The sequence below is a fragment of the Aythya fuligula genome, chromosome 1 (assembly GCF_009819795.1).
Source record: "Aythya fuligula isolate bAytFul2 chromosome 1, bAytFul2.pri, whole genome shotgun sequence".
Lineage (NCBI taxonomy): Eukaryota > Metazoa > Chordata > Aves > Anseriformes > Anatidae > Aythya > Aythya fuligula.
In genome coordinates this window covers 55,260,597-55,286,606 of record NC_045559.1, presented here as the reverse complement: position 1 = coordinate 55,286,606, position 26,010 = coordinate 55,260,597, and the positions used below count along the sequence as shown (strand labels likewise).

Here is a 26,010-nt window from a genome sequence, read left to right as displayed (position 1 = left end):
TAAAACTCTCATCTTCCTCTCCCTTCCCAATTCCTTTCCTGAAGGACCTCCCTTTGAACAGCCTGCTTATTAGAATACCATAAATTGACTGGGGAAAAAAAAATGTAAAAAAACTGTAAACCAGTCCATATCAATTAACGTGAAAAGCTTTTCCAGTCTGTCAGCTTAAGACATAACTATACCCCATGCTGGAAGATGACAGTCTCTAGCTTGCTATCCTCCTTCAGACCATGAAGGACTCCTTGTCTTTGGGGCTCTGAAAGCATCCTAGGGAAGGCATCCTAATCCTAAATGCCTCCGGCTCATGTGGAGCACTGGACCCTTTCATCTTCTATTCTCTGTACAGATTCCTGCCATACCACTGGCTGCTGCATCGAGCCTCCCCCACTGCTAAGCAGAACTGAGAAAGTGGAATAGGAATGTTGCTTTCCATTGCCCTAGAGGCTAGCCAGGGCCGGAGACATTGCAACAACCTACTCACCTTTGCTTGCAGTAGCATACACCAGAATGCTGCTGTTTTCCTTTGAAATAAGGCAGCAAATAACCCTACAGTGATCTCTAGGCATTTTTGCTATCAAACACATACATATGAACCAACACACACACAAAATTCTACCAAACTTTACTAATTGGTCAAAGTGGGAATGATTTTCATGTCCAACAAGCATTCCAACTAGACAGCAACAAGGTATCTCAAGCCAGGCAGAGAAGAGCTGAGACAAACCTCTAGATTGTCAGGACTGTTGAGAATATCGTGTACCTAGAACTGTTCTGGAAAAGGTGAACACTCCAGAAGAGCTCATAGCAACTTTCCAGTGCTAGGAAAACAGTGGCAGGGCTGCCGGTCTTCAACATTGTACAACAAAAAATTTGAGACTGGGATTTCTGAGCTTTAGACAGCGCTCAAGGGGTGGTCTGATGGAGAAACCTCTTTTGAAAAGGAAAGGAATTATCCATGTAGACCAACCACTAGCTCTGAACCATTATCAGATAAGTAAATGTCATCTGTCCCTTCTTGCAGAATTGTGGCTGTCCAGATATCCATTGCCACATCCTGATGACATCTGGTAGGGATAAAGGACAAGATGCATAACCAAATGGTTCAGCAGTTGACCGTGGAAGGAGAAAGACTTCTCTGGTCTCTTACAACAATGCCACAGAGCTCATTTCTTATGCTATGTAGAAAAGATCTTTTTAGGGAACGATAAATTTGGTAGGGTTTAGTCAATACCTCGTTTAAGGAAAATATATGTTGGTACTTCAGCTGACAAGGAGCAGGCAAGAGAGAAGGAAGTAATAAAGGAAGTAAAACACTGATAAGGGGTTCATGGACAATCGTGCTGCTCAGTCTTTGAAGGAAGTGAGGGCATACATAGATCCAGGTTCAAGGATCCCCACACACACTCTGGATAGAGCATTCCTTTCGGAGAAACACTTAAGTAGTATAGGAGTATAGGAGTATTTTCTCAAAAGCTGTCATATCTTCCACAAATTGCCATCGGTACCCTGCCACCAGTCCAATTGCAGCGTCTCAGTATGGTTCTCCCCTCCACACCCAAGGCTTTTACCAACACAGCTTGATTTATCCATCACGTTAGCTCTCCTGCGTGCTCTGATCCACGTGGCACCGCACCTCAGCAGCCTTCTTCAGCATTGCTCACATGGTAAATTTGTTTAAAGCCACAACTCAGGCAAGTGGAAGAAGTTTTTCTCACTCCCTTTCCACTCTGGGCAATCACGTTGTTATAATTTTCCTATGCTTGGAAGTGCAAGTGGTAGTGAGGGCAGGGAAAACGCAGAACCCTTTAGAACTGAGACTAATTAGAATTGTTAAATTATGTTTATTGTATCCGGCCTTTGTTCAGCACCTGAGACTAAGGACAAGACCTAGAGACACACACCTTAATCATCATTGCTATCTATCAGAAAATAAAGGAGCACCTAATTTATACAAACCATGCCAAATCAAACTGTCCTTTAAACGGTACAAAGCACGCCTCTGCATATAACCTAGCTAAGGACAGGAAGAAAAGCACAGAATACCTCCACATCTGAACGCTTTCCAAGCAACCCAAACACGAGCACCTTCTCTGTGAAAGACCTCACAGAAGGAGGGATATGCACAGGACCTTCAGAACTCCATTTTTAAGTTCTCAAATGACAAATGAGAAGCGGATATATATGACTCTTTACTCCCCTGTGGTATACACAGCGGGGTGGTGGGGAGACAGGTCAATCTGCTTACTTTTATTCTATGAGACAACAATGGATGTATTTAATTTTGCCTGATAGAAAGTTTTACTTTTAACAGAACAAGAAAGTAACCAAACAAGGCATTGTCGGTAAAAGCTTGTGACAAGCTTTCAAAAGCTTGTCACATTTCAAAATGCAGGGCATACTAAGCTTGTTTCTTCCAACCAAGCTGTATGACTGGGTTTTAATAATTTTATTAAACAACTCCATCAACCAATATACATACTCGCCCATCTACAGTTATGATTCTGTGAGATCATCACTAACAGAGGGAAAATTTACTACTTTACTTCTCCTTGCCTACTTCTCTGAACCACAAACATTCACACCATTGTCCTTGATCTCCAGTTTAGCTCTTGCTAAAGAGTATCAGACCCTTCTGATGTTCTGAAGCAAGGTTCTTCAATCCACTGGAACAAGAGAAAGCTAATCACCTGAGCATAAGAGCCAGAACCAAGTAGGTGTCGGGCGCCTGTGAACAAGGAAGTAGCAATGCCTTTTGACAGCAGTGATCTGTTGTTCTCCTACAGTGTTTTGACTGCAACCTTGATTTGTTATTTCAACAAAAAAAGCCATTACCTCAGTCAGCACTCACCTTGCATCATACTCCTGTAGGCTGTGTCTGTGATGGCATAGATATGAGGGGGCATCTCATGTCTCTTTTTGCCTTTGTACATCTCCACTATTTCTTCGGAGTATATGGGCAGGTTCTTGTAAGGATTGATTACCACGCAGAACAGGCCTGAGTAGGTCTGGGAAGAAAATGCCCCAAAAATAAAAACAGGAGTTAAAATCGTGTACGCTCATGCCTTTTAACAGTGCATTACTTCCAAAAAAAGAGGTCATTTTTTTCCGTGCTTCTAAGCAATGTTAGAATCTCAGCAACACCTGAAGTTGTATCGACTTGGATGGGACTCAACCTTTCCCCAGTATGCAAAAAAAGCATCGACTGACACATTAGTCACACTGATAATCAAACTAGCCAACTCCCTAGCTAATTAACAGTACACTAGGAGTGGCTTTTCTTCGTCTCAACATTTTGTTATTTAAGTGTCTATTTCATTATACATGATAGGTGCTCAGCTCCTAGAAACATGCATTTTATTATGTCTTGCCTAATGTTTGTCCTTCTGCTGAATAAATACATCCAGTAATTGATCAGTTACAATGCAATAAAACTTCACATGACAACAAATCAGTTTTCTTACGTCCAGAAATGCTACAGATGATGCAGAGACACAGCAAGATATTACAGTAAACACAATGCAGAGATGCTTATTCCCTTTCACATATGGCACTCGTTAGCAGGATGTACAAGATCTCCTTACCCATGCTCAACAGTTTTCATGTTATTTCATAGCTACTAAACAGGGGAAAGAACAGACAACACAACCCCAAACACTTCCCGATGGATGAATGTTACTGGTGGCATCAAACTACTTTGTGATGTCTTAAGGTATTCCTTGAACAGGTGTACGGCTTGCTTATTTTCATTTATCTCCCTGCTCACTTACACTCAGTAAGTAGGCAGTCACTGCTCTAGCTGGGAAAGAGGGTCTCCTTTCTAGAGGGCAGAGTTTTACATAGGTTTATTTGAAGAGAAGTTGTTCCTCCCTCCTACCCTCTTAATAAAAGCACCATTCCAATGTAAAGAATCAAGCCAAAATAATTTCTAGAGAAAAAGAAGACCAGTGTATTCCTTGGAGCTGTTCAAGATCACTGGGCTAGGCTAAATTCAGTGTTGACTCTGCTGTGAGTAGGAATATTTCCTAGATTCCTAGAAGTTCTAAGAATAGCATTCCAAGCCTTGCTCTTGGGGTTTAGAGCTCCCTGATAATTTTAGAGGCAGCTGTTTGAAACATCTGGATATAAGAAGCTTTCTACAGCAACTTGCAATGCTACCAGAAGAGTACATTTGGCACTTTCTGTTGCTACCATCTCTTCTGTTGTTTGCTCAATGAAGAGTGCTCCGATGTGGGTAAAGAGTTCTCCACAACGAGCACAGAAAGCACTTAATCAGATTTAGCCTCTTTAGCTAGATAAAGGTAAGGACCAGACAATTGTGATGAGAAGGGTGAAAATAGCATCTACTACACAGTCTCTTATCTGAAATTTCTAGGTGCTGGTTTAACCTCAGGTAATTAGCCCACTCTTCTCACACAGCTGATTCAGAATGAAAAAATGATTCACAAAAAAAAAAATCGGATACAACTTTCATCCTACTTAAGGGGCTGTCTTTTTTTTTTAATTTATAAATTTACTTTTTTTTTTTTTTAAAAAGAATTAAGGAATGTTTAAACAACTTAGAGAAAAGCATTTCTTTCCAAAACGGGAAGCTATTAAAGCTGGATGAAACCCTTTCACATAGGACTACAATTCCAGGAAGCTAAACTTCAGTTCCATTCTAGTCGGGTTAGGTTTGAGATAGCGCTGGGAAGGAACTGCTTAAGAAGTTTGCAGAAACAACCTTGGCAACACTAGTTCCTTTAACCTCAGCCTCAGTTCTTCATCATAGACAGCGCTTGCACAGTACAAAATAGCAGCTGAAAGTCTGGGTCTTTCTTTCCTGATCTTTGACTACACTGCTGGGAGACAGGGCATGAAGAACAAGAGGTAGAAAGCAGCCTACTCTGGAGTGCCACATTCACAGTTCATACAATATACCTTTTCCTTATTTTAGGATGGGACTAGCTGACACTGATAAACCTACAGGTTCTCTTCTAACACTTCATTTGACTCCACGGGAGACCAGATGTGAAAGCAGAAGAAAAGCAGTAGCAAGCGCTGCGGTAATATCCCACATGGAAGTTAAAGCCTTCTCATCTGTATTTGTACGATTTTTTTTGGCAACGCTTGCTGACAAAGGAGAATTGTCACTTTTCAAATACAAATGGTGTAAGGGTCTGGAAGCTGGACTGAAGCAGTCTGCTGGAATAAAGCAACAGTTTAGAAAAAGGAAGGCATTAATTTTGTCAGACTGATGAAGCAGGTTTGGAGGAAAACTCCATCACCTCCTGCCAGCTTCCACTTGCCAGGAGAAACACCTGAGGGAAGTTTCCTTGCAGTGCAATGATCTCATCCAGACAGATGCAGGAGGATATTTTTGTCCAATAAAGGGAGGCAACTAATGAGTGCAGGGATAGGCAAACGAGTGAGGCCACCGTGTCCTGTGTCAAGACTGCTGGTCAAGCACACCAATGTATAGGAAGCAAATGAATTACGTTGAGCAGAAGCTGTCGGTCCTACCACGGAGAAGACAAGAATCATCTTCATCTTATTAAAGCACAAGTAACGGCTTTTGTGCCTAAATTCCTGAATTGAACCCAACACTCCAGTTGAAAGGCTAATCTATTATAAGCGCAGCTGGCTTGGAGTTGTGTATTTGTTTCAGACATTACTGGCTCAAAATAGAACTCTGGCATTAACTTAAAACTACTATTTCAAATGACACACTGCAAGGCCAAGCGGGAACTACTTTTATTTTAACAGCTAAAGTAGCTCTGAAGAGCTGAGAGGACCTACTTCAGCATGGAACAAAGCTGACAGCATGAGAAAGGAGGTCTTCTAGCATCTGTTAACTTCAGTGACATAAGTGAAAGACTTGAGGTTGAGTTTCACACTGAATACCAATAAGGCAGGGGTGGTAGTTAACACAGAAGTTGAAAATTATCTGATAAAAGCACCTGGAACGCAAAAGGTTAATACGAAAGTCAGCCTATCAGCAAGTCATCTCAGCACGGAACCAGTGAGCACAGGGAAGTTGCAATTTGGTGTCACTAAGTCAAGTTCTTAGCTCTTGAAATGCTTGACACTCCCTGCGCAAAATTTCTCTGCACCAGCCCCAAGATTTCCCCCTTCCTTTGGTAGGATGGGTAGATGGAAAAATTAAATTTGAGGAAAAAAAGCACACAAGCCTGCTGGCAAGGAAAGCAGAAAGGCCAAGAACAGAACAAAATTATGCTTATGATCTTTCCCTAGGCCTTTATGCTAGAGATACGTTGCATGTACTATTTTCAAGAGGATTAACGATCCACCAACAGCCACTCCAATGAAAGTATTTTAAGCCTCCACGTTAATCCCCCGACTTGCTGAGAACTGCTGACAGGTAAGATCAGTCCATTTCACAAGTGCACAGAAACACTGTTTTGGCAAGTCTAAGACTCTGTAATAGAGCGTTACTATTATAACTTTACATGAGTGGAGGGTGTAGGTTTGGTTTTGTTATTTTTTAATACTTCGTAAAGTCTAACGAGAAGAACTCACTTTAATGGAGTCACAGACCATTTCTGAAGTTTTAGAGGATATCTTGCAAGACATATGAAAGTCTATTGCATAGTGTGCAATAAACTTCAAGATGCTGTTGACTTATTTTCAACTTCTTACATAACCTAGCGATGTTTCCTGTTCTAAAAATGTTACACATATAATCTTGCACATCCTATTTCAACACAAGACCAAGATTCTTCCCTCTGACAACAGGTTTTGACCAATAGTCAAGAGGTATTCAGCTACACACAATAACTAACTGCATTGGCCTCTAATCGTGTTAAGTCTCAAAATGTTAAGATTAGACCCTAACTAAATTTGTGTCAGCTTTACACCTTTCAAATGTTCTCTGATGATTTATACAGCAGTTGTCCATATGTCCTCATGCACTCTAGAAGAGCAGCGCTCACAGCACTAGACAGAATTTCTTCTAGTTTGTGTCTATGTTCCTTAACTTGGAAGGCAACAGTTCAGAGGTTTCTACCTGAGGGTGAATTCTTGCTATGTGGTGTCACAGATATCAAGATGAAGAAGTAGGCATTCAAAAAAACACCCAAACATACAGAAAGAGAGCAGAGAATTTTTATTTATGGTGCCTTTTCCATATGAAGAAAGAGGCAGCCTTTGGGCTTCGGAATAACAAAATGAGGGGCAAAAACACCTAGACGTCCTTTCATCTAGGACCTAATTAATATACACATTTACGTATCAAAATCTTTTTTTGATACATCTTATTTTAATATTTTCTAATTTCTTATTTTCTAATCCACTGTGAAAAACATTTCATAATGTCTTAAAATATTGAATATCCAGCATTTCTACATCCTTCTGGATTTTACTTCAGACAGATCTGTTTTAATTCCGTAAGCAGTGGGTAGTTCAAAAACAAACCAAGAAACGCTGGTTCCTCTTTTAAGCAGCCACTGCATCCAGACTTTGCATTACCATCCAGTTTATTACTCATTCTATGCCTGCAGAGTATTAATAAAGCAGAGGTTACCAGGACAGATGTCTGAAGCCACACAAAGAGGAAAATCGGAAGGGAACTGTAGAACCAGTCAAGGTTCCAAGTTCTTCTTCCCCAGATTTCCCTATTTATTGCTTGTGGTATGCAGCGAAGCAGTTCTTGCATGCTTTAGAGGGTATGGCCTTTGGGCCCACGCATGGTATCTTTGTCATTTCCACGGCAGTAAGAAAAAAAATCTCTGCTCTTCTCCATTTTGAGTGGAAAAAAACTAAAGGAAGAATTTCCCATCTGTAAGCTCACATATGCACATATGTCCCTTCTCTAGTAGCACACTCTGAGATCCAGAATTTTTGTAAAAAAAAAAAAAAAAAAAAAAACAGCTTGGCATTAGCATTCTTTCCCACTGAAGCTCCAGACGTGGGAAAAAGCAACTCAGATGTTAGGTATATTAGGGCCATGTTTTTATTATTTGATTCGGTTCAGACTTCCTGTTTACCACTTTCCAACTGCTCTCACTTCTTGGTAAAAGAAAGCTAGATGGCATTCAAAACATTCTGCAAATGAAGACGTTAAAATGTTAAAGACAGATTTACCACAGCATTCCTTGAAAGCTCCAACATTAACTAGAGAGGGATTGGCATAGTTTAGTGAAAAAATTTTAAGTAGAGGGAAGAAGCTAAGTCACATGAGGATTGCGTAGAGGGAAAATGAAAGGTTAACACACACATACTTTAAAAGCAAATTGATTACAGTAAGTTCTCATCCTATGTAATCAAGAACTCTTACCCCCCATAGAGAAGATTACTTACATAGATCAGCCCAGAGTAGTATCTCTCCTTCAAGTTGTGGAGCACAGAAGCCTCGTTCAGGCAGGTCAGCTCTGCCATATCTTCCACTTTGGAGAATTTGGGAGGGTTCATCTTCTGGATGTCATCCTTGTTCACCTTCACTTTCTTCCCATTCTCTGCCAACTCCACGATGGCCTCATCTCCTACTTCTTCCTTCAGGCTAGCTGCCTCAAAGCCATTCTTCTCAGAGGGAACCCATACCAGCTTCTTAGCTGCCCAGTCAGCCTGAGTCAGGGGGTTGTTAATGATGTTTTTGTCCACGTAAAGGTACTTATCTGCGTCTCTTTGCGCCATTGTGTTTTAGAATCGGGGACCTGCAACAGGAGAAGAAAAAAAAAAAGAAAAATGTTTTTAAAGCTTCAAGTTGCCTTGCAAATTCCTTGCAGACAGGCACATGCCAAGTACTCGGAGACCCTGGCTGTCAGATCATGCCTCCCACTCCTTGAGTTTCACGTTAGTAAGCGCGCTGGTGAGTTGTCAAACTTCCAATAAGGTCAAGGTTTTGCCTGCCAAGAGGATGTGAAAAAAAACAAACTAGCAAGCAGTTAAAGAAAAAAAAAAAAAAAAAAACCAAAAAAACAACAAAACACTGACCGTTAAGCATTTGGAAGCTGTTATTTGGCAGAAGAAAGCAAGCACGTTAAATGGCGAGCAACAAACAACTCATGACATGTGCCAAGCACCAGATACTATGCCAGTAACGTTCAGGTAAGATTAGCCCCTCACTGTTCTCTACTCGGCAGAGCAGAAAAGTCACCATAGCAAGTGAAAACGATGATTAAACTTCTGATAAGCTGATGAGTCAAAAATCACAGCTTCTTAGAAGGGCCATACTCCAGGCTAGACAATGCAAGAGACACACATTCAACACACGTTCCTCTTGAAAGACACCATCAGTAATCCTTTTCACCACCAGCTTAGTAGCAACACCCAGCCCACCAGCTGGTATCTCTTTCCTGGTCAATGTTCAGTAGCAAGATAGCTCCAAGTCAGTAACAAAACAAAAACAACAAAACAACAGAACTGTGGCCAGGAAACTTTACAGCCAAAAATCCTCCACGAAGATCCTTCCATTTAGTAGTTACAAAGCTGTGGCTGGGTAGGAGAGAGAGGATCATTACCACGTGAAGAATATTTAAGCAGCATACTCAGAAAATGGCACCACAGGTTTATTGCCTCATCAAAACCAGAGCAAAACTGCCAGGGATTTTCCAGTTAATAAGACAACAGCTTTATTGGTGCCATTCAGGAACCCTTTCAATCAAGAGACAGAACTGCGTTGCGTCAAGGCTCATTAACCATGTAACAACAGCCTCTTTACAAGGTCCCATAAACATTACTTCTTGGATCCTTCCTCAGAAATGTACCAGCATCCTTAATATGTTTTTCATAACGTGGGGAGAAGCTGGAGTTCTTAAGCAAAGAAAGAACAGGAAATTAAAATAGATTTGTGTCATAGAGGGCTGTCTGGAGCTACTGGGATAGCTTTTCTGCAGAACATACCCGTATTTACACACCAGCCTACAAATCAAACAGGTGAAGTCTGTCCATAGATAACTCCAGCAAAAAGATATCGAGGGCAGAACAGAAACAGGTCAACTCCTGAAACACGCGTGAGAGCAACAAGCGATGTTGCGTCTCAGCATTCAGAAGCGATGAAGCCAGAAAAACATCAGTTGTAAAAAAAGACGGGCACAAAATGCCCACACCAGTCGTTTGTAAGCACGCAGGGAAATTCATTTTAGCAAACATATCGCGGTAGGTGGTATGCGACTTCGTGCCAGATGCCATGGACAGCTGTATATTTACAGTCAAAAGCTCTTCAGCAAACAAAGAAAAAAAAAAATCACTCTATAAGTAATTACTTCCTTTAACTTGAGTTTAAAATCTTTGTCTTAAGCCTTACAGGAAATGCCAAACAGCTATCACATCTATCCCACACTTTACCTCATCCCTCTCTCCCCAGAGGGTCACTGACACTTCCAGCTCCATCACCACTGTGGCGATTCCCAGAGCCACCCCGCCTCCCTGCCCTTCCATGTTTTTATTGAAAAAAATCCAGATTTGGACTGGTACACAATGAAAAGACTTGCTGCAGGCAGAAGATGAGGCAATCAAGAGCCGATTGAAATGAAAAATCTGATTTGCCAAGAGAACCCCAAGACCAGACTACAAGAGCTAGCCTGACAAAGCCAGTAGGAAAGAGAGAAGGGTAAAAATTCAACGAGAGATGTCAAGGGTCCCTGAGAATGCAGAGCATCTTCTGCAGGTTGTGGCCAAAGGGTTAAAAGAGAAAAAAAAAAAAAAAAAAAGAGGAGGAGGAAAAAAAAGAAATAAGAATTCAATTGTGTTCAGAGTTGTATCAGGTTTGGCAAGGCAGCAGCTGTGCTCTACCCTCCATTACACAGTTTCCTGCCTATGCAACTCCCAAGAATCTAACCAGTTGCCTTTTTTGGCTATAATCAGGCAGGACACAGAGGCAGCATGCTTCAGCTCAATTCAGTTTCATCATTTCCTGAGGAATCCTAAGTAACCAGCCATCTGAAGTGTCCTGCGTTACACTCAAAAGGCAGCCCTCACCCCCTGGCTGCTACGAGTCCATGCAGCCAACAAACGTTGGAGGTTTGTTCTGGGATCAAGCTCTTTATGGATGTGAAATAAATTAAGACCACAAGAAATCTTTCAAGGGGTATCCCCAGCCAGTTCTAGAGCCTAAGACAAGAAATGAATGCTGGTAGCTACAGGGATCAGTCCAATCCCTTACAGGAGAACCCCTGAATTATCTCAAAACCAGCAAGAGAGCATTCCTCAGCCCCTAAGGGATCAGTCTGTAGCATCTACCCCTTTCTTCTTCCCAGGAGTAAACACAACAGCTATCCAAGCAAGAAGACAAACGCCCTAACAGAGCTGTTCAAAAATCTCCCCAAACACTGAGTTTCTTTTAGTGTCAGCGCTACTAAACAGCGAGGAGATTAAAAGAAGGCAGTGTGCGCCTCCAACCTTAAACAGACTTGAGAATTACCTTATGGCACGGCAGCAGAACCCAAATTTTATTCTCACCACCTCAGCTTGGTTTTCTGTGCTCCAGGACGGAAGAATCCTCAGGTAGCAGATGTAAGAAGCCGGAGGATCAGGCTGAGATAACCTGCTATTAGAGCTGGCCTCAAGGCTGACTTCTACCCCACGGGGCCTCTAAACTAGCAATCCCACAAACCAACCATTCATTTGCCTCGTCCACAAGATCAGCACCAACGGAGGGATCAGATTCAGCAAGTTCTGTCTCGTGGGCTCCAAAACTTCTCCTCCCAGCTTGGGCCACGTGTCACCCGGCTCTTCTGAGGACTCCGTAAGCGACAGTCGGCCCGATAACCACCTGCAGCTGACAACAACCCTCTTCTGAATGCAAGTTGTTCCCATTTCAGGAACAAATTAGGAAGCAATTTGTTTGCCTAGAGGTTGCATTTTGGGTGTAAATAATTGTGTGGGGCAAGGACATTTATCTTTACATGGCTATTGTGCAACCGTCAGGTGAGAGTAGCACTATCATTTTTAATGCAATACCAGTCTACAGGTAGCAGATAAAGAACACAGAAGGAAGACAGGCTCCCCTTGTTTTGAGTTCAAATGCCTCCTTCCTAGTATTGTTTCCAAAAATGAAGTACTAGAGTCACTTCCCTGTTAACCCAGTGTGCTCCCTAGCAGTCTGAAGAACGAGGTGGCCAAACAGTGCTGCTTTTCCCCATTTCAGGCACCCAAAGAGGCATTTATCTAGCTACAGAGTTGCCCCCAAAAAGCCATACAGCTAGATGGAGGAGAAGTGATCCATACAGTCATGAGTAAGAGGGGGCAAGGCATTATTTTCTAGTCCAACCTCTAAAAAACTGTGAGAAACCTCTGCACACGCACTTCCCTGCAGATTCTTTTGAGATGAATAAACTAAGTGGTGGCTTTATGTTGAGATGCGACGCATTCCCTTTGAACTAGGCAGAATTACCCCAAACCCTCATTTGAATTCATCAGATGGATAGAAGTTTGCTTTAGACTTCCCCACAATTTCATACCTTTAAGGCTCCAATTACGAGACACTTCACACGCTCCTCTCCCTACTTAACGCATCAACTGCTCCCCAAAAACCTAGAGGCACACCTTGTCCAGCTTGGAAAGCCCTAAAAGCTGCCTCTGTTAGAGGTCCCTTCCTTTGAGTGAGTGTTTTGCAACTGCTAAAAGCACTGAACGTTATCTGTTTGCAATTTAATTTTCCAGAACTATTTGTATTATCCCCCCCCCCTCCTTGTTTACTCTGTCAGCAGCCACAGAATTGTTGTTTCTGGGACTGAGCCACTGCTCAATAGGATGAGCTCGCGCGAGGCCAAACTAGCGAGGTAGGGGCTGAAGTGGATGCAGAATTGCTGGTAAGAAAAGCTTTCATGGCAATAATTACAGCATCACATTTACTAGCAGCATCAGGGCACTAGGCAAAGGACTTGAAGTTCCCCAAACTGCTGGGGAAGCTGAGATAGCCATGCTGTTCTCTGTAGGCTTCAGACTTTTCTTCAGGTGAGGGTGATGAAAAGAACGAGCACTAAATAGCAAGGCAAACACATTCGGACTAATCCAAGTCAACTCCCTTTGTTTGCACAGCTCCCGTTCTGAAGCATTTCAAGAACAAAGTCCCCACGTTCTTCTCCACGCTGCCTGACCGGTCACTTCCACTTCAGGTACAACTAAACTTTGCTGGGTTGAAGAAGCTCGATTCTTTGTTAGCACACAGCGTTTTAAAATAACCCGACTTTGAGAAGAGGCTGGTGATTCAAACAAAGTTTGGTCAGGAACACTCATCCGCCAGGAATCCCTGTTAATGTGCAATGCGAACAGCTAATACTCGCGGTAGTTTTGCGAACTCGACTATTTCACTTTCCCCAGTCAGCTGAACACAGGAACAGTTGCATTAAATGCAACTAGAAAGTGCAGAGAGTAGACTTTTGTGGGCCAGGCTGACAACTGGGAGCCCAAACCAACAGCAATTAAAAAAAAAACAAATCCCACCCCGACTCGTTCCCCTGGATTCGCTGGGAAACTGCTCAGTTCTCGCCTGCTTAGGACACAGGAGACAGACGCTTCACAGCTCCTCTTGCCAAGACGTTGGAGGGAAAGAAAACTGTGAAGTTTGCTAGCACCAACCACTCAGCTTGGTAGGTAACACCTAGACAAAAACCTGAGTCTGAATCACTGCGGGTGAGAAACGAATCTCGGCGGGGAGGAGAGGAAGGGAAGGGGGCACTGAGGCTGTACCTGCTTGTTTTCCAGTCACACTGTGACACACCGGGACCCGATGCCTCTGCAAAACTCCTCAGGGACCACAAATTTCAGCTAACCCACTGGAGAACACATCAGGCAAGGTCACAAAGGCACAATTAGCACTCCCTGGGATAGCCCCCCGAGCTCAGAGGCACTCGGCTGCGCTCACCCTTTTTGCACCGCGCTGACTCACTGCTCCTAGCTCAGCCGCGGTTGGGATTCATAATAGGTGCTATTAGGCTCACCGTAGCTCGCTGCTTTCCTCCCGAGTCACATTCTGACGCACAGAATACCTTGTTGAAAGACAAATTTCACAACGGCGATGCAGATTGCTGGCAATTACAGTTGCACATTCGGTCGGACCGTAGCGCTGCCCGGACTTGCCAGCTCCCCTGTTTATTCCTGTAAGCTGCACACAAGGCAGAGCACCCAAGCGCTTTCTCTCCGAGCGCAGGGCTCCAAGAATGCAGAAAGGAGGAATCCAAACCTCTGAAGCAGAAGTGCTACCCGCGTTACGCAGGAGTGACCTACTGACCAGGCTGCACATAAGACAGGAGGGAATCGAAGGCGTTTCTTTCTTCCAGGCGGCCTGGAGGTGCCTGGCAGGTATCAGAACAGGGAGCCCAGAATAAACATTTCTCAATTTCTGCACATCCAGTTCTTTCCATCAGCTGTCAAGCACCCCTCTCTGGTATGTATGAGGCAGCATTTGCACATTCTGCCGGAACAGCTGACACAGGAGGTTTTGCTCTGCGAAGCCGGGACTTTTCACGGCAAATTGCAGCCACCACAAAGCCACACAGAAGGAAGACCCGGTCTTTACGAGCCAGCTCAGTCGTTGCCTTTTCTCTCCACCGTTCAAGTGGAGAGAGCGAGATTAGATCCACATTGCAAACGGGAGCTACCGGTGGAGTGCAGGGAGATGTAACACAAATCAATGCTAATCTGAAAAGGCTGGGCTTGGGGACCAAACCCTGGAAATGGGACAGCAAAGCTTTCACCACGGACTATATAAACACAGAAAAGGTCTTGGGCAACTGCACTGCATACTCTAAAGAAGCTTAATCACTGCAGGTTATGGGCAGATATGGCCAAGCAGAGCTCCCTAACTAAGTTAATGCTACCCTGTATTTTAATGGCACCTTCAGCGAGGCACAGCCACACTACAAGGTACGTGGCACCAAGAGAGTTAATCGGTTTTAGTTGTTTGAACACCCCAAACGCGGGTTTAGGGAGGGGGAGGGCAGCCTTCTGTTAATTTCAAGTCCAGTCTTTAGCATGACAAAGCTAGGCTGGCTGCCACCCAACCCCATTTCACTTTGAATAAATATTCGGAGTTTACAATCCTGCATAATACACTTTCTGCAACTGTTGTTTCTCATTAGCGTGTGTACAGTAAATGCCTTCTCAGCAGAGGAGAGAATTCCTCTTCCAGAGACAGCGTGCCCACAAGGAAAACATTCCAGGGGGAGAACACATTCTTCGTGACCACTCAGCAAAGTAATCCCACTTAAGGAGACAGCTGTAGCTGGGGAGACTGCAGCCCATCCCTGCTGTTCGGGCTGTTTTGCTGGCAGACCTGTTTTCGGGAGGCAGGATGGACGGCAAAAAGTTCTGAGCAGGCATGGAGAATTCCCCAGGGGTGCTGCAGGAGAGAGGGGGGAGAACCTGGAAAGCTTCAGCCAGTCCTCGTTATCTCCAGGTCACTTTTCATCCCTTCCCTGATACTCTGGTTTAAGGCTGGAAAGATATCTGCCAGGAGCTCTCAGGGGCACAAGGCAGATCCGCCAATAGAGGGTCTGATATCAGCTAGCACCCCTATCATCTCTGTCAACTCCAGCTTTCAGCACAAGAGGGAACAAGGAATAAAATAATTACATCTAGTTAAAAGACAGGGAAGAAAAATACAGTTTGGGTCCAGTCTTTTAGAAACAACTATCTAGCATGTGTATGGCTAATAAGATCCAGTTATCCTATCAAGTTATCCTCGGTATTCTTGCTTCTTTGAACTAAGAACTTGCTTTGGTCTCAGCATCACCAATAGGAATTTTCTCCCAGCTCATATCAGAAAGAAGCAGGAAATACTTCAAATACACATGAAAACTGTTTCAAAAAGGGTTTCTTTCTGGAGAACCAACCTTCTCCACACACTAACAGCCCAACTTACTGTGCAAAACCACGCCTGTGTAGAGCAGAAGACTGCATCTCCTACTTCCTCGTTTCAAAGTCTGCTCCAGCAGTAACAGCAGCTATGGAGGTGGGAGGAGAAACCCTGCCACAGGTAAGCCTTCCACCTCTGCAGGGTCAAAGTTTGACGTTCAGCTCTTGTCGCTGGCAGGGAGTCATTAACTGGACCCACTTCTGTGTACGAAGGTGATCTCGGAGGTGGGAGCAGGAACACAGTGACTCTTTCTGGACACGGCTGAGAACTGCCTCGCTGACCTTAACTATCAAGTGGATGGAAAGCTTTGAAATGCTGCGAATGCACCATTTCCCTGCTACAGCCAAGGTCTTGCAGAGCTTCGTGGCTCCCTCCTCAGCTTTCCATCATAACCAGTGTCCTGGAGAGAGCCCTGAGGCAGCGCAGCGCCCAAGGAGCCCTGAATGCCTCAGCCTCCTGCTCATTTTCTGGTTCACTTGCTCTGTCCCTGACCTGTGCTTTCTTCCCTAAGCGTCAAATGCATCAATCTTTAAAAAGGACCAGTGCTAAGTGCCTCTTATTTTAGAATTCACCCGACTGTGCTCTCCTCCTTGGATCTGCTGAAGCACTGATCTTTGTATTGAAGGGCAAGAAAGGACTTTCATCTTTCTACACGAAGTGAAAGCAAGGGCAGTGGAAGCAGGAACCTCATCTGAACTGTTACAATTATGGCTATAAGGAACAAAGTTTTCTCCCTTCTGGCATTACGGGAAAATAGTTTTTACAGGGAAAAAAATTATCTCATTCTCACTAGAGGCTGACATTCATTGACATTCCCAGTACGAGGAGGCACGTAGGGTTTGGAGGCTTCCACCACAGTTCTGCTTTCTGTTGTAACAGGATAAAAAACAAGATGAGGAAACACCAACCACAGAGTATCAGAACTGTTTCATGCACTTCCACCATCAGTAGCAACATTGTCCACGGCCAACCCACTCCATCCAGTGCTGCAGCAGCTCAGGTCCATGCACTCCATCCCCTTATCTACACAAGCAGGAGCTGAACCATTACTGCAGTTGCACTTCCCCCCCAAAAAATAACTGGTATCACACCACAGGGTAACATTCATGGGTTAGATCTACATCAAGTTCCAAAAACTCAGATTACAGAACCCAAACCTAAAGGACTGAGCTCTATAAACAGTTCTTCCCATTAAGAAAAAGCTGAGTGCTTACCACATAAAAAAGACCAGCTCCCACTGTGCGGATGCAGATAAACTGATTATGCACATGCACAGCCAGCGTTATAGGGACAATGCACGCTCCTAATTCTTAGAAGTTACACACCACTTTGTCTAACAAACTGGCAATCACACTCTTAAAGGAAAACTACTAATGCATCTTCCTCTGCATGTTTGTGTGTTCTCGTTTTACATTTCCCATCACACACTGCAGTCAACTGCAAGCTCGAGTTCATCGAAGCAAAACTCAGGCTGGGGAAGGGCCACTGAAATAACTCAGAATATTTTTACTGTGAAACAAAAGGTCAAAGACTTCAGTATCTGCTATTAACATTCACACTGCAGATTGACCCAGAGGATGAAAGCCACATGAGCTGGTTTGTCACAAACCCTAAGTCACAGTTTAAACAGTTTTTGTGCCTTTGAGTTCAGCCTAATTCTACTTTATTTTTTATTTATGCTCCTCACTACGAATATTCTCTTTGTCAGACATGCCTACAGGAAACGTGACAGTGTCAGTTATCTATGTACTTATTATTGTAAATATTCCACCATATACCTGGATCCACAGACACAAATCCATGTATTTAATCAATTCTGTAAAGCCTGAATACATTTTACTTGATGTCAGACAGCAGCAGAAACAAAGGCATCTGAACATCTACAAAGAGTAAGATATTAAGTGGTATTTTGCAAATGTATCACATCCCACTTACACCAACAATTGTTTGTCTTGGGCTACTTCAGTTGTTTTTTGCTTGTAAATGTAACTAAAATTGTTTTCTAGACAGATACCCGCAATCAGTGATTTAGGAATTATATTACCTGCTTCTGGATATCTTCACCATCAACATTTTGGATCTACTAAAACGCATGCCCTCCGATTTCTTTCACTCATTGAACAGTAAAACACATCACCAACACGCAAAAAAAGAAAAATGTACTACATTTTAAACTACAAACATCTTAGCCAGAGCATTTTTCTTCATCCACAGAATAAAACTGTTAAAAGTCAATCTACCTCATCAAATGCTTAGCTAACAACTTCTGTATCCAGTTCTTTCGTACGACTTCAGATTTACATTCAGTACTTCTTGTCAAGTTCCCAAACTTAAGCATCGTATACTTCAACAAATACACTTCACTTATGCTAATATATAGACCTAATACAGACTATCAATTAAAATAATATGAAAAATGTTTGTACTCATGCTTTTCTTACAATAATCAATTGTATTGATTCTGAGCACAGCAAGCCTGAAATCTCTTGCATTAAATAGCAGGTAGACCTAGAATGTAACAGTCCCTGCCAAAAAGAGCTTACTGACTAAAGAGTTACCTACAAATTAACAAGCAGGTTGCTTTAAGTCACATTTGGAGAAAAAGATTGAAACCATTGAAATTAAATTTTTGGTTGAAGTTTTGCTGTAGGTTCAATTTGGTGTTTCCATTTTTTTTTTTTCTTGGATATTTAGATCAAGTCTACATATGCCAGTAAGATTAGCCTTGTCGAGTGTTGGACACATTTGACTTTGGTTAAAGCAAATTTTCTATGCCTCCAATGTTGATTGGGGAGCCTAAATTCAAGTAAACTGGCGAAGTCTTGACCTTAAAAGAAAAACAGAGACAAATGTCCTCTGATCACTACAAACAATAAAACGGGAAGTAAACTATTACAAGAGCACGCTTTAAATCTTACATTTTAAACAGGAAGCTGCCCAACAGAAAAAAAAAAAAAAGATCTAACTGCACAGGACTATCAAAGTCAAGCTGTAAAATTTCTCTAAACCTCTTTAAAAAAAAGAAAAAAAGAAAACAAGTTTGAACATCTACTTTGCTTTCCTTCAAATCAGAACTCTAGTTCAGCGTTGAGGCATATATCACAATGGATTTCCTGCCGAGACTCATTAAAATGGTAGCTCTTGATGAATAGAAGTATTCATCAGCTACAGAGACTTTATGATACACATTTCCAAGTTCAGCTTCCCTCCACATATATTGATTATTAGCTTGAGTTTGCTGAAATCACTCATCCATGTGGTTTTATTTACTACCCTCAGTAGGGTTCGTACACACGCATTAAGAGAAATTTAAACTTGTAGCCATGAAGACAAGAAGAATCCAAACGCTTTGTACAAAACTCCAGAGGTATAAGTTTCATAAAGAGGTCACAGAGGCAAACCACAGTACGGAGAGTTATATTTCATTATTACTCTCTGCATCCAACAGCAATACATTTGTAGTGCTTGTAAAAGAAATCACTTGCAGTAGACAAGTATGCTAGATCAATTTTACAGTTTCCTCTTTGCCATGTTTAAAAAGGACACGACTTCGCAGAGCTCGTTCCCGGTGTATCAAACAATGGATTCAATCTCAGTTTCATTACTGGAAAACTGTGGACACTACCATTTCTTTAGGCTTTCTTTAGACTGTTCCAAACACCAGCAGCCTGAATGGCCATTACCACAGGGACTAAACGCATTAGATTGAATGAGACTGGGTTGGAGCCCAGTAAGAAGATGTTCGAGTGCTACAGTAGCAAGATGAATCTCAGCTTTGAGATTATTACTTCAAGTACTCGGAACAAGTTCTCGCAGCTGCTAAAAAAAAAAAAAAAAAAAAAAAAGTAAAGGGGATAAACCATAATTAAACAGTGGCATGAAATTAAGATGAACTTGTAAACCAATGCATTTCATTTAGTTGGACAACACCCATTTGCATTAGCTTCCAGGGCAGGAGTTGCATTTGTTTTTTTGTCTCATCATACTCTACTTAAATCAGGTCGCTCATTTCCATATCTTTTTACGCTAGAAAACTCAATTAGAATCATGGTGCGCTTTAACTGAAAAGAAATTTAAGGTACAAGTTCACCAAGCCACCACTAAAAGCTAGAGCAATTGCCAGCAAAAACAATGCTGCTGTAGGCAATCCTACGCTATTATAGTTTTGTTCCAACCCACAAAAGACTTAACGTCAGGCACACAATTTCTCTACTTAACATGCAAACAGCTGTGCCTCAATTACTAAGAAAACAAAGACGAAAAAGATATTTATACATGAAATCAGAATGGATGTTAGAGGGCACTGGGTGCATTTTTCAATCAAACGAACAAAACCATCCACTCGGGATGAAAGTCCTGGACACCTTTTGGTAGATGTGAACCGACTCCAGGCCTCTAAAATACACTTTAGTCATCAGTGTGTTACCCAATAACCTGAGGTTACTAAGCAAGAAAGCAGATGTAGAACACAGGGGTGGGGGATAACACAACCTCAGCTTCGATTTCCCCTTTTGGTAAACGTTGTGTTAACCAGAAGGGTTCCTGTGCCTCCAGTGGGTCCGCTTACAACCTCCCCCCCCACCACAGCCACACCAATAGGTCAGTGATGTAAATCTGGGCAACACAGCGGGCCTAGGGGTGGAAGCCAAAGATTCAGCCCATTTCCAAACCCTAAGGTACCAAGCAATTCCTTCCACCCGAAGGAAAAGCAGAACTCCAGCATCAGCTGGGAAATCACCACCTTTCTGACAGTGCCCTCTAAAAGCTTCTCAGCACCCTGGGGGCAACAGGACAAAACCTGAACTTTGGGGTACTGGCAGGCTACTTCCATCTCACACAGCAACTCAAGTGCTTTTTCGTGTAGTTCGTAGCAGCCATGTCAATAAAGATACTCACCCTTGTACCCGCATGCAACTAACCCGTGAATTATTCATTATAACGTACATTTAGTACAGTATTTTTTAAGACCTGCCAAGGCAGTAGCAGTTCAGGTTCTCCAGACAGCTTGTTGTAGTACTAAATGTTAAGTCTCAGCATTTGTACTAGAAATATTTGCAGTGCCAAACACTGCTGCGAAAAATTCTAAGCACCTGTAGCATCTGACTCCTCTAGCCATGGTTTTCAGCTCCAGAGCCAGTATTTGAGTCACCACCTGCTACGCAGCTGAACGCACCTTCACCCTCTGACATTCTGCATAACACTCAGCAAAATACCGTGATGGACAACACAGATCATCTCAGCCTCCTAGGTGAGAGATTCTCATACTCTCTTCCCTACGTTTTTGCCAGACAAGTAACTGTATTCATTATCGTATCACTCATTTATTACTGATTCACTTAAATTCAGGTACAGTTCTCTCAATGGCCCCAAATTTTTGTAAAATGTATCAATAACCATCTAGAGAAAATAATAGGGAGGAGAAAAAAAAGAAATATTATTCTTTCATCTTCTTTTAGGATGAAGATACCATCCTGGCTTTTTTTTTCTTGTGGGAATAACTTGGGGAAAAAAAAGAAAACCCGGAACCATGGTAGAAATATCCTAAATAACCTTTGCAAACAAAGTCCAATAAAAGGCCTTCAGTTTCTACACCCGTTCTTCTGGGACTGCCATAACACACCGATTCAGTCATCCTGTTTATCCAGAAACAGCCACGAGCTACCTGGCTAAGCAAACTTCGGGGTCGAAGTCTCGAGCCTCCAGAGCACTTCCAAAATCAGATCCTAACAACACAAATCAATCGTCCAAGAGATGACACCACATTACGAGAACCACCACAAACTTCACCAACTCGGTGCTGGTCATACTCACTTCGAGGTGCCAAGCCAGGAAACACAGCAAGATCAGACCACCACCAGGTTTTGCAGCTAGGGTAAAGCTACTGCAGACATTGCCTGTCCACCTCCAGCAAGATAGCACACGCTGTCAATAAGCGCGACCAATAAAGCCATAAGGAAAGGGTGCACGTCAATTTAAACAGTCCCACCTGACACGGGGCGTCACGGCGTGATTTCACCCCGTTGTTATTTTTACAAGGTCAGGTGAGCAATTCAATCTTTATGCGTTTACACCGTTTTGGTGGCTGTGATCAACGACTTCAAAACCCCTTTGTGCTACGAAGCAGTTTCAGGAACGTTTATCAATCGCTCCCCTCCCCATTATAACTTCCAAGTTAACAAAAATATTTGCTTATCTCATTCCAGCTTCAGGAAGGAGAGCTACAGTTGCAGACAGTGCATCTGTGAGTCAATAAATATCTGCACCAGGGTTTGCCATTTTTACTGGAATGCCACGGATAAGTGAACTTAGCCACATTGTTACCTAGTGACTAATTTCAAAAGCATCTTTACACAAGCAATAACTGATTAGGGCGCTGCTATTTTGGAGTTAAAACTTTACCATATCGAGGCTTCCGGACAGAAGATGTATACGAGAGTTAAGCACTTGCAGTTTAACCTTTCCAGCCCTGGCTGAACGGCCCCCCCCCCATGCAAATTACCTTATATTTCTTTATAGCGCAGGGCATGGGCACGGAAAGCAGAGCGGAGCAAAGTCCATCTGCTACAATCTCTCTCCAAGGATGAAGCACAAAGTTTCCTACGTATTGCTTAGCAGATTACTGGCTTTCGAGCAGAGCTTTTCGCTTAGAAAAATAAAATAAAATAAAAAGCTTGCGCTGCTGCAGAGGGATACAGAAGGAAAACGTGCAGGAGAGCGAGGTTAAGGGGTAGAAATAGTGATTATAAGGAAAACCGAGAGGACAGGGGGTGTAAGGGGGAAAAGGAAAGTGAGCTTAGCACTGAATGCACGGGGAGCTGCTGAAGCAACGCACTTTGCTTGTGGGCTATCCCCGGAGCACGGCGTCGCTCCGCAGCCCCCCTCACCCCAAATTTTGTCAGGTGAAGCCCGTGGGGCAGCCCGGGGGGGGCCTTGTGGGGCCGTCCCCACCTCGCAGCCGGGTCCTGTAGGGCGGAGAAGGAGGCGAGGGCCTGCGGGAGGCTGTGGCCGGGAAGCTCCGTCTCTGCAAGCTTCGTCTTGCCCTGTCACTCCCTCCCGAGCGAGGAAGAGGAAGAGGAGGGCTGGGGCCCTGACAGCTCCCAGCTTTTCCCCCTCGCCCTGCCCGTTACCTCACAGCCGGGGGGGGAAAAACGCAGCGAGGGGGAGGGCGGCGGGGACGAGGAGAGGGGCACGAGGGGTGCCCGGGCGGACAAAGGGGGCACCGGGAGGGAAGGGGAAGGAGGAAAAGAGGCGAAGAGAAGGGAAAAGAGGCAAAAAGAGGGGAAAAGAGGGAAAAAGAGGGGAAAGGAGCCCCCCCGCGCTTCACCTGAGGCAGGCTGCTGTGGCGCTGCTGGCGCTGCCCGGCTGCTCCCTCAGGCACCGCGACCGCCGCTGGCTCAGCGGCACTGCCAGCCGCCCGCCCGCAGCCGCCCGCCCGCGCCGCGGCACCGCCCCCCGCCGCGCCCGCTGGCCAATCAGCCGGCCGGCAGCCGGGGAGTGACAGCGCTTCTGGCCAATGGGAGCCGCCCGCGGAGCCGTTGCGGGAGGGGATGGCGGCCGCGCGCCGCCGTGAGGCGGTAGCGGGGGCGCCGCCCTGAGGGGGGGGCTCGGCGCGGCACGGCCCGGCCCAGCCCGGCTCGGCTCTGCCCAGCCCCAGCCCTGCCCGGCCCCGCTGCTCCCTTCGCCGCCTCCTTTCGCCTCCTTTAGGGCCGAGCCGTGCCAGGCCGGCCCCACAATGCCCCGCAGCGGCGCCGGGTTGGGCCCCGGCGGAAGCCGTGCCTCGCTGGCGCTGCCCTGTGCCCGCCCCTGAGGGAGGGGGGGGGCAGGGAGTAGGTGGCAGTGACAGAAAATCTGAGGTGAACTCGGCCAATATCGGCTAATAACGAAGTTATGAGCAAAGGGGGTTGTATCAAGAGAGATGGAGGTGTTGGCAGAGGTGTCTTGAGTGAGCACCTCATATCCAAGCGAAGCCCTTCTGGCTCAGGGACACTGAGGCAGTGTGGAAACGATGCCAGATGTGTGGGTCTCGGGGCACAAAAGCTCTGAGAGCAGTGACAGATTTGTAGAGCCAAGTATCAGGCGTACAAAGGTGTCATTGTTAAAGGCAGAGGTGTAAATATAGGAGCACTAAGAGTTTAATTTGGTGCTGGGAAGGGAACGTACAGTATAGGTCCTCGCTGGTACATTAAGACAGAGGATGAAAGGAAGCTGGAACTGTGACAAGGGGCAGCCAAAGATACCTACCCCATCAGATGCCTTCAGTGGGGACATCAGTCCCCATCCAAGTGTCCCGTAACTCCATCAAAAAGTGACAAACTTAAGGGTATTTACTGGTTGAAAGGCAAGGTTTTAAATTCTCCCATAAAAAAAATGAGACAGAATGGGAATAGCGTAGATCACTACATATATCAAAAGGCCTTTAAGAAAAAAAAAAGAGAAGCTGTGTCTTCAGCCAAGTGGCTAAGAAAGGTAAACGAAAGCAAGCAGTATCGAGTCTTAAGGAAAGTTTTCGAAGGAGAAAAGTAGCAGAGCTCAGCAAGACAAGGAAATACAAAAGGCAAAAATTAACTGACAGCAGTAGTCATGTGGGGAGTAAAAGGTAATGACTGCGAGTATGAAATGGAGTCACACTGACAAGGCTGTCGGTCATTTTTAGGGACTGCATGGTACAGGACATTTTAATTTTTCTTACTCTCCTCTGCCTCCCATACTTGCATATGTACTCTGCACTTCCCAAGACTTATGTGTAAGGTCAGGCTGTACTGTCTTTCTCAGGTTTGTCCTTCTCTCTTTGTTTTTCTTTAATAAAGAAATTTGAGAAGTTGGTTCCACTCCTGTTTAATCAATGGCTAAACTTCCCCGATGACTTCAGCAGTAAAGTATCAAAAATGAGCTCAAAGCAAAGATAGCTGCAGTTTTCTACCAACCTCTCCCTTACCAAAAAGTATCCCACCTCCTTTGGAAACTCTGCCTGTTTCCCTAATGCCCAGCTTTATAGGTGCATGGTAGTTGAGGCAAGTCAGATTTGAATTGTCTTTCTGTAGCTTGATTATTCTGAAAATAAGTGCAAAGGTTTTTTTGTGTTGGTCTGATGGCAGGAAGTTACCCAGGAAACGAGACACGCCTCAGAAAGAAAGAGGTATGAGTAAAAAAAGCTATCGTATTAATTTTGTACATCCGTTACTTTCTACAAATTGGTATGATGTTTATTTGATCCTTCTGGTCGACTTCACTCACATTTTCCATCAATGCTTGCAAGAGCAAACTTGTAATGAATTGAGTTCTGAAAACCAGCATCTCGAGCACCTCAACAGCAGCCAGATTTACAGGAGAAAGAAAACAAAACACCGAGCATCCAGAGGTTACTCTTCAATTTGCCAGCCTTCACAACAGACCACACCAGTGCTCACTTTGCTGAACTACGCTGTTTTCCCCTACACTGGCCTAATCCAAGACAATTGGGCTTAAGCTTTTTGGCAAGCTGCAGTCCCTGGGAGAAGCCTGCACAAACCCTAAACGTTGGCACTTTTCATTTCTGTATCTCACAAACAGGTAAGGTGGCTACATTCGTATCGACAAATCATTTCCAAATGCCTCGTGAGGCAGAAGAAATCTCTTCCAAAACAAGTTTCTTCCAGGCTGAAAGAAGAGTGGCAGGAGACAAAAGGTGTTTACTTTATCAGAGAAGTCACATTGCTAAACGCTAACCACAGTGACTTCAGACAGAAACCGCACACAGGCAGATCTGGAGAATGTCACAATCTGTTACTGCCAAGAAGCCTCAACTCTGCTTTTGCAGAAGCCTGAAACATCAGTAGTTTCTGTGCAGACTCATAATTGGAATTAATAAAAAAAAAAAAAAAAAAAAAGGCAGCTGTGGAGTCACTTCGATACACGCACCCAGCTATAAATGCAAATGAGAACTTACAAGGTTTTTGCACCCTGTAACAGAAGGAAATGGCTCTTTGGAGCAAAGGAGGAGAGAGCAACACATTTCTGTGGACTTCACCATTTACTGCCCATGTCCTCTGAACACGAAACTTGCCTGGAATTTAGGCACCGTCTATCAGCATAGCTTCCTTTTCCCCTTGTGCCAATTCTTTCTTGTTCTGCTCCCATAACAAATGCCAAATCCAAACTGTGACGGCACAGAAGGTGGAAAACCATGAACTTTAGATGTGGAAGGAGCGAAAGCAAGTGGTGTTACCACCAGAGCATCA

The 26,010-nt window shown here is 44.1% G+C and overlaps 1 protein-coding gene across 1 annotated transcript in view; it reads right to left on the bottom strand.

Annotated features, from left to right (window-relative positions):
* Positions 1–23,197, bottom strand: part of MYH9 (myosin heavy chain 9) — a 67,900-nt gene extending 44,703 nt beyond the window's left edge. The window contains exons 1-3 of the mRNA XM_032207853.1: positions 23,118–23,197; positions 8,296–8,648; positions 2,849–3,005 (exon numbers count right to left, since the gene is read on the bottom strand). Coding sequence (XP_032063744.1) covers positions 2,849–3,005; positions 8,296–8,628 — 490 coding nt within the window. The 5' untranslated portion in view covers positions 8,629–8,648; positions 23,118–23,197. The remainder of the gene's footprint in view (positions 1–2,848; positions 3,006–8,295; positions 8,649–23,117) is intronic.
* Positions 23,198–26,010: the final 2,813 nt, after the last annotated feature.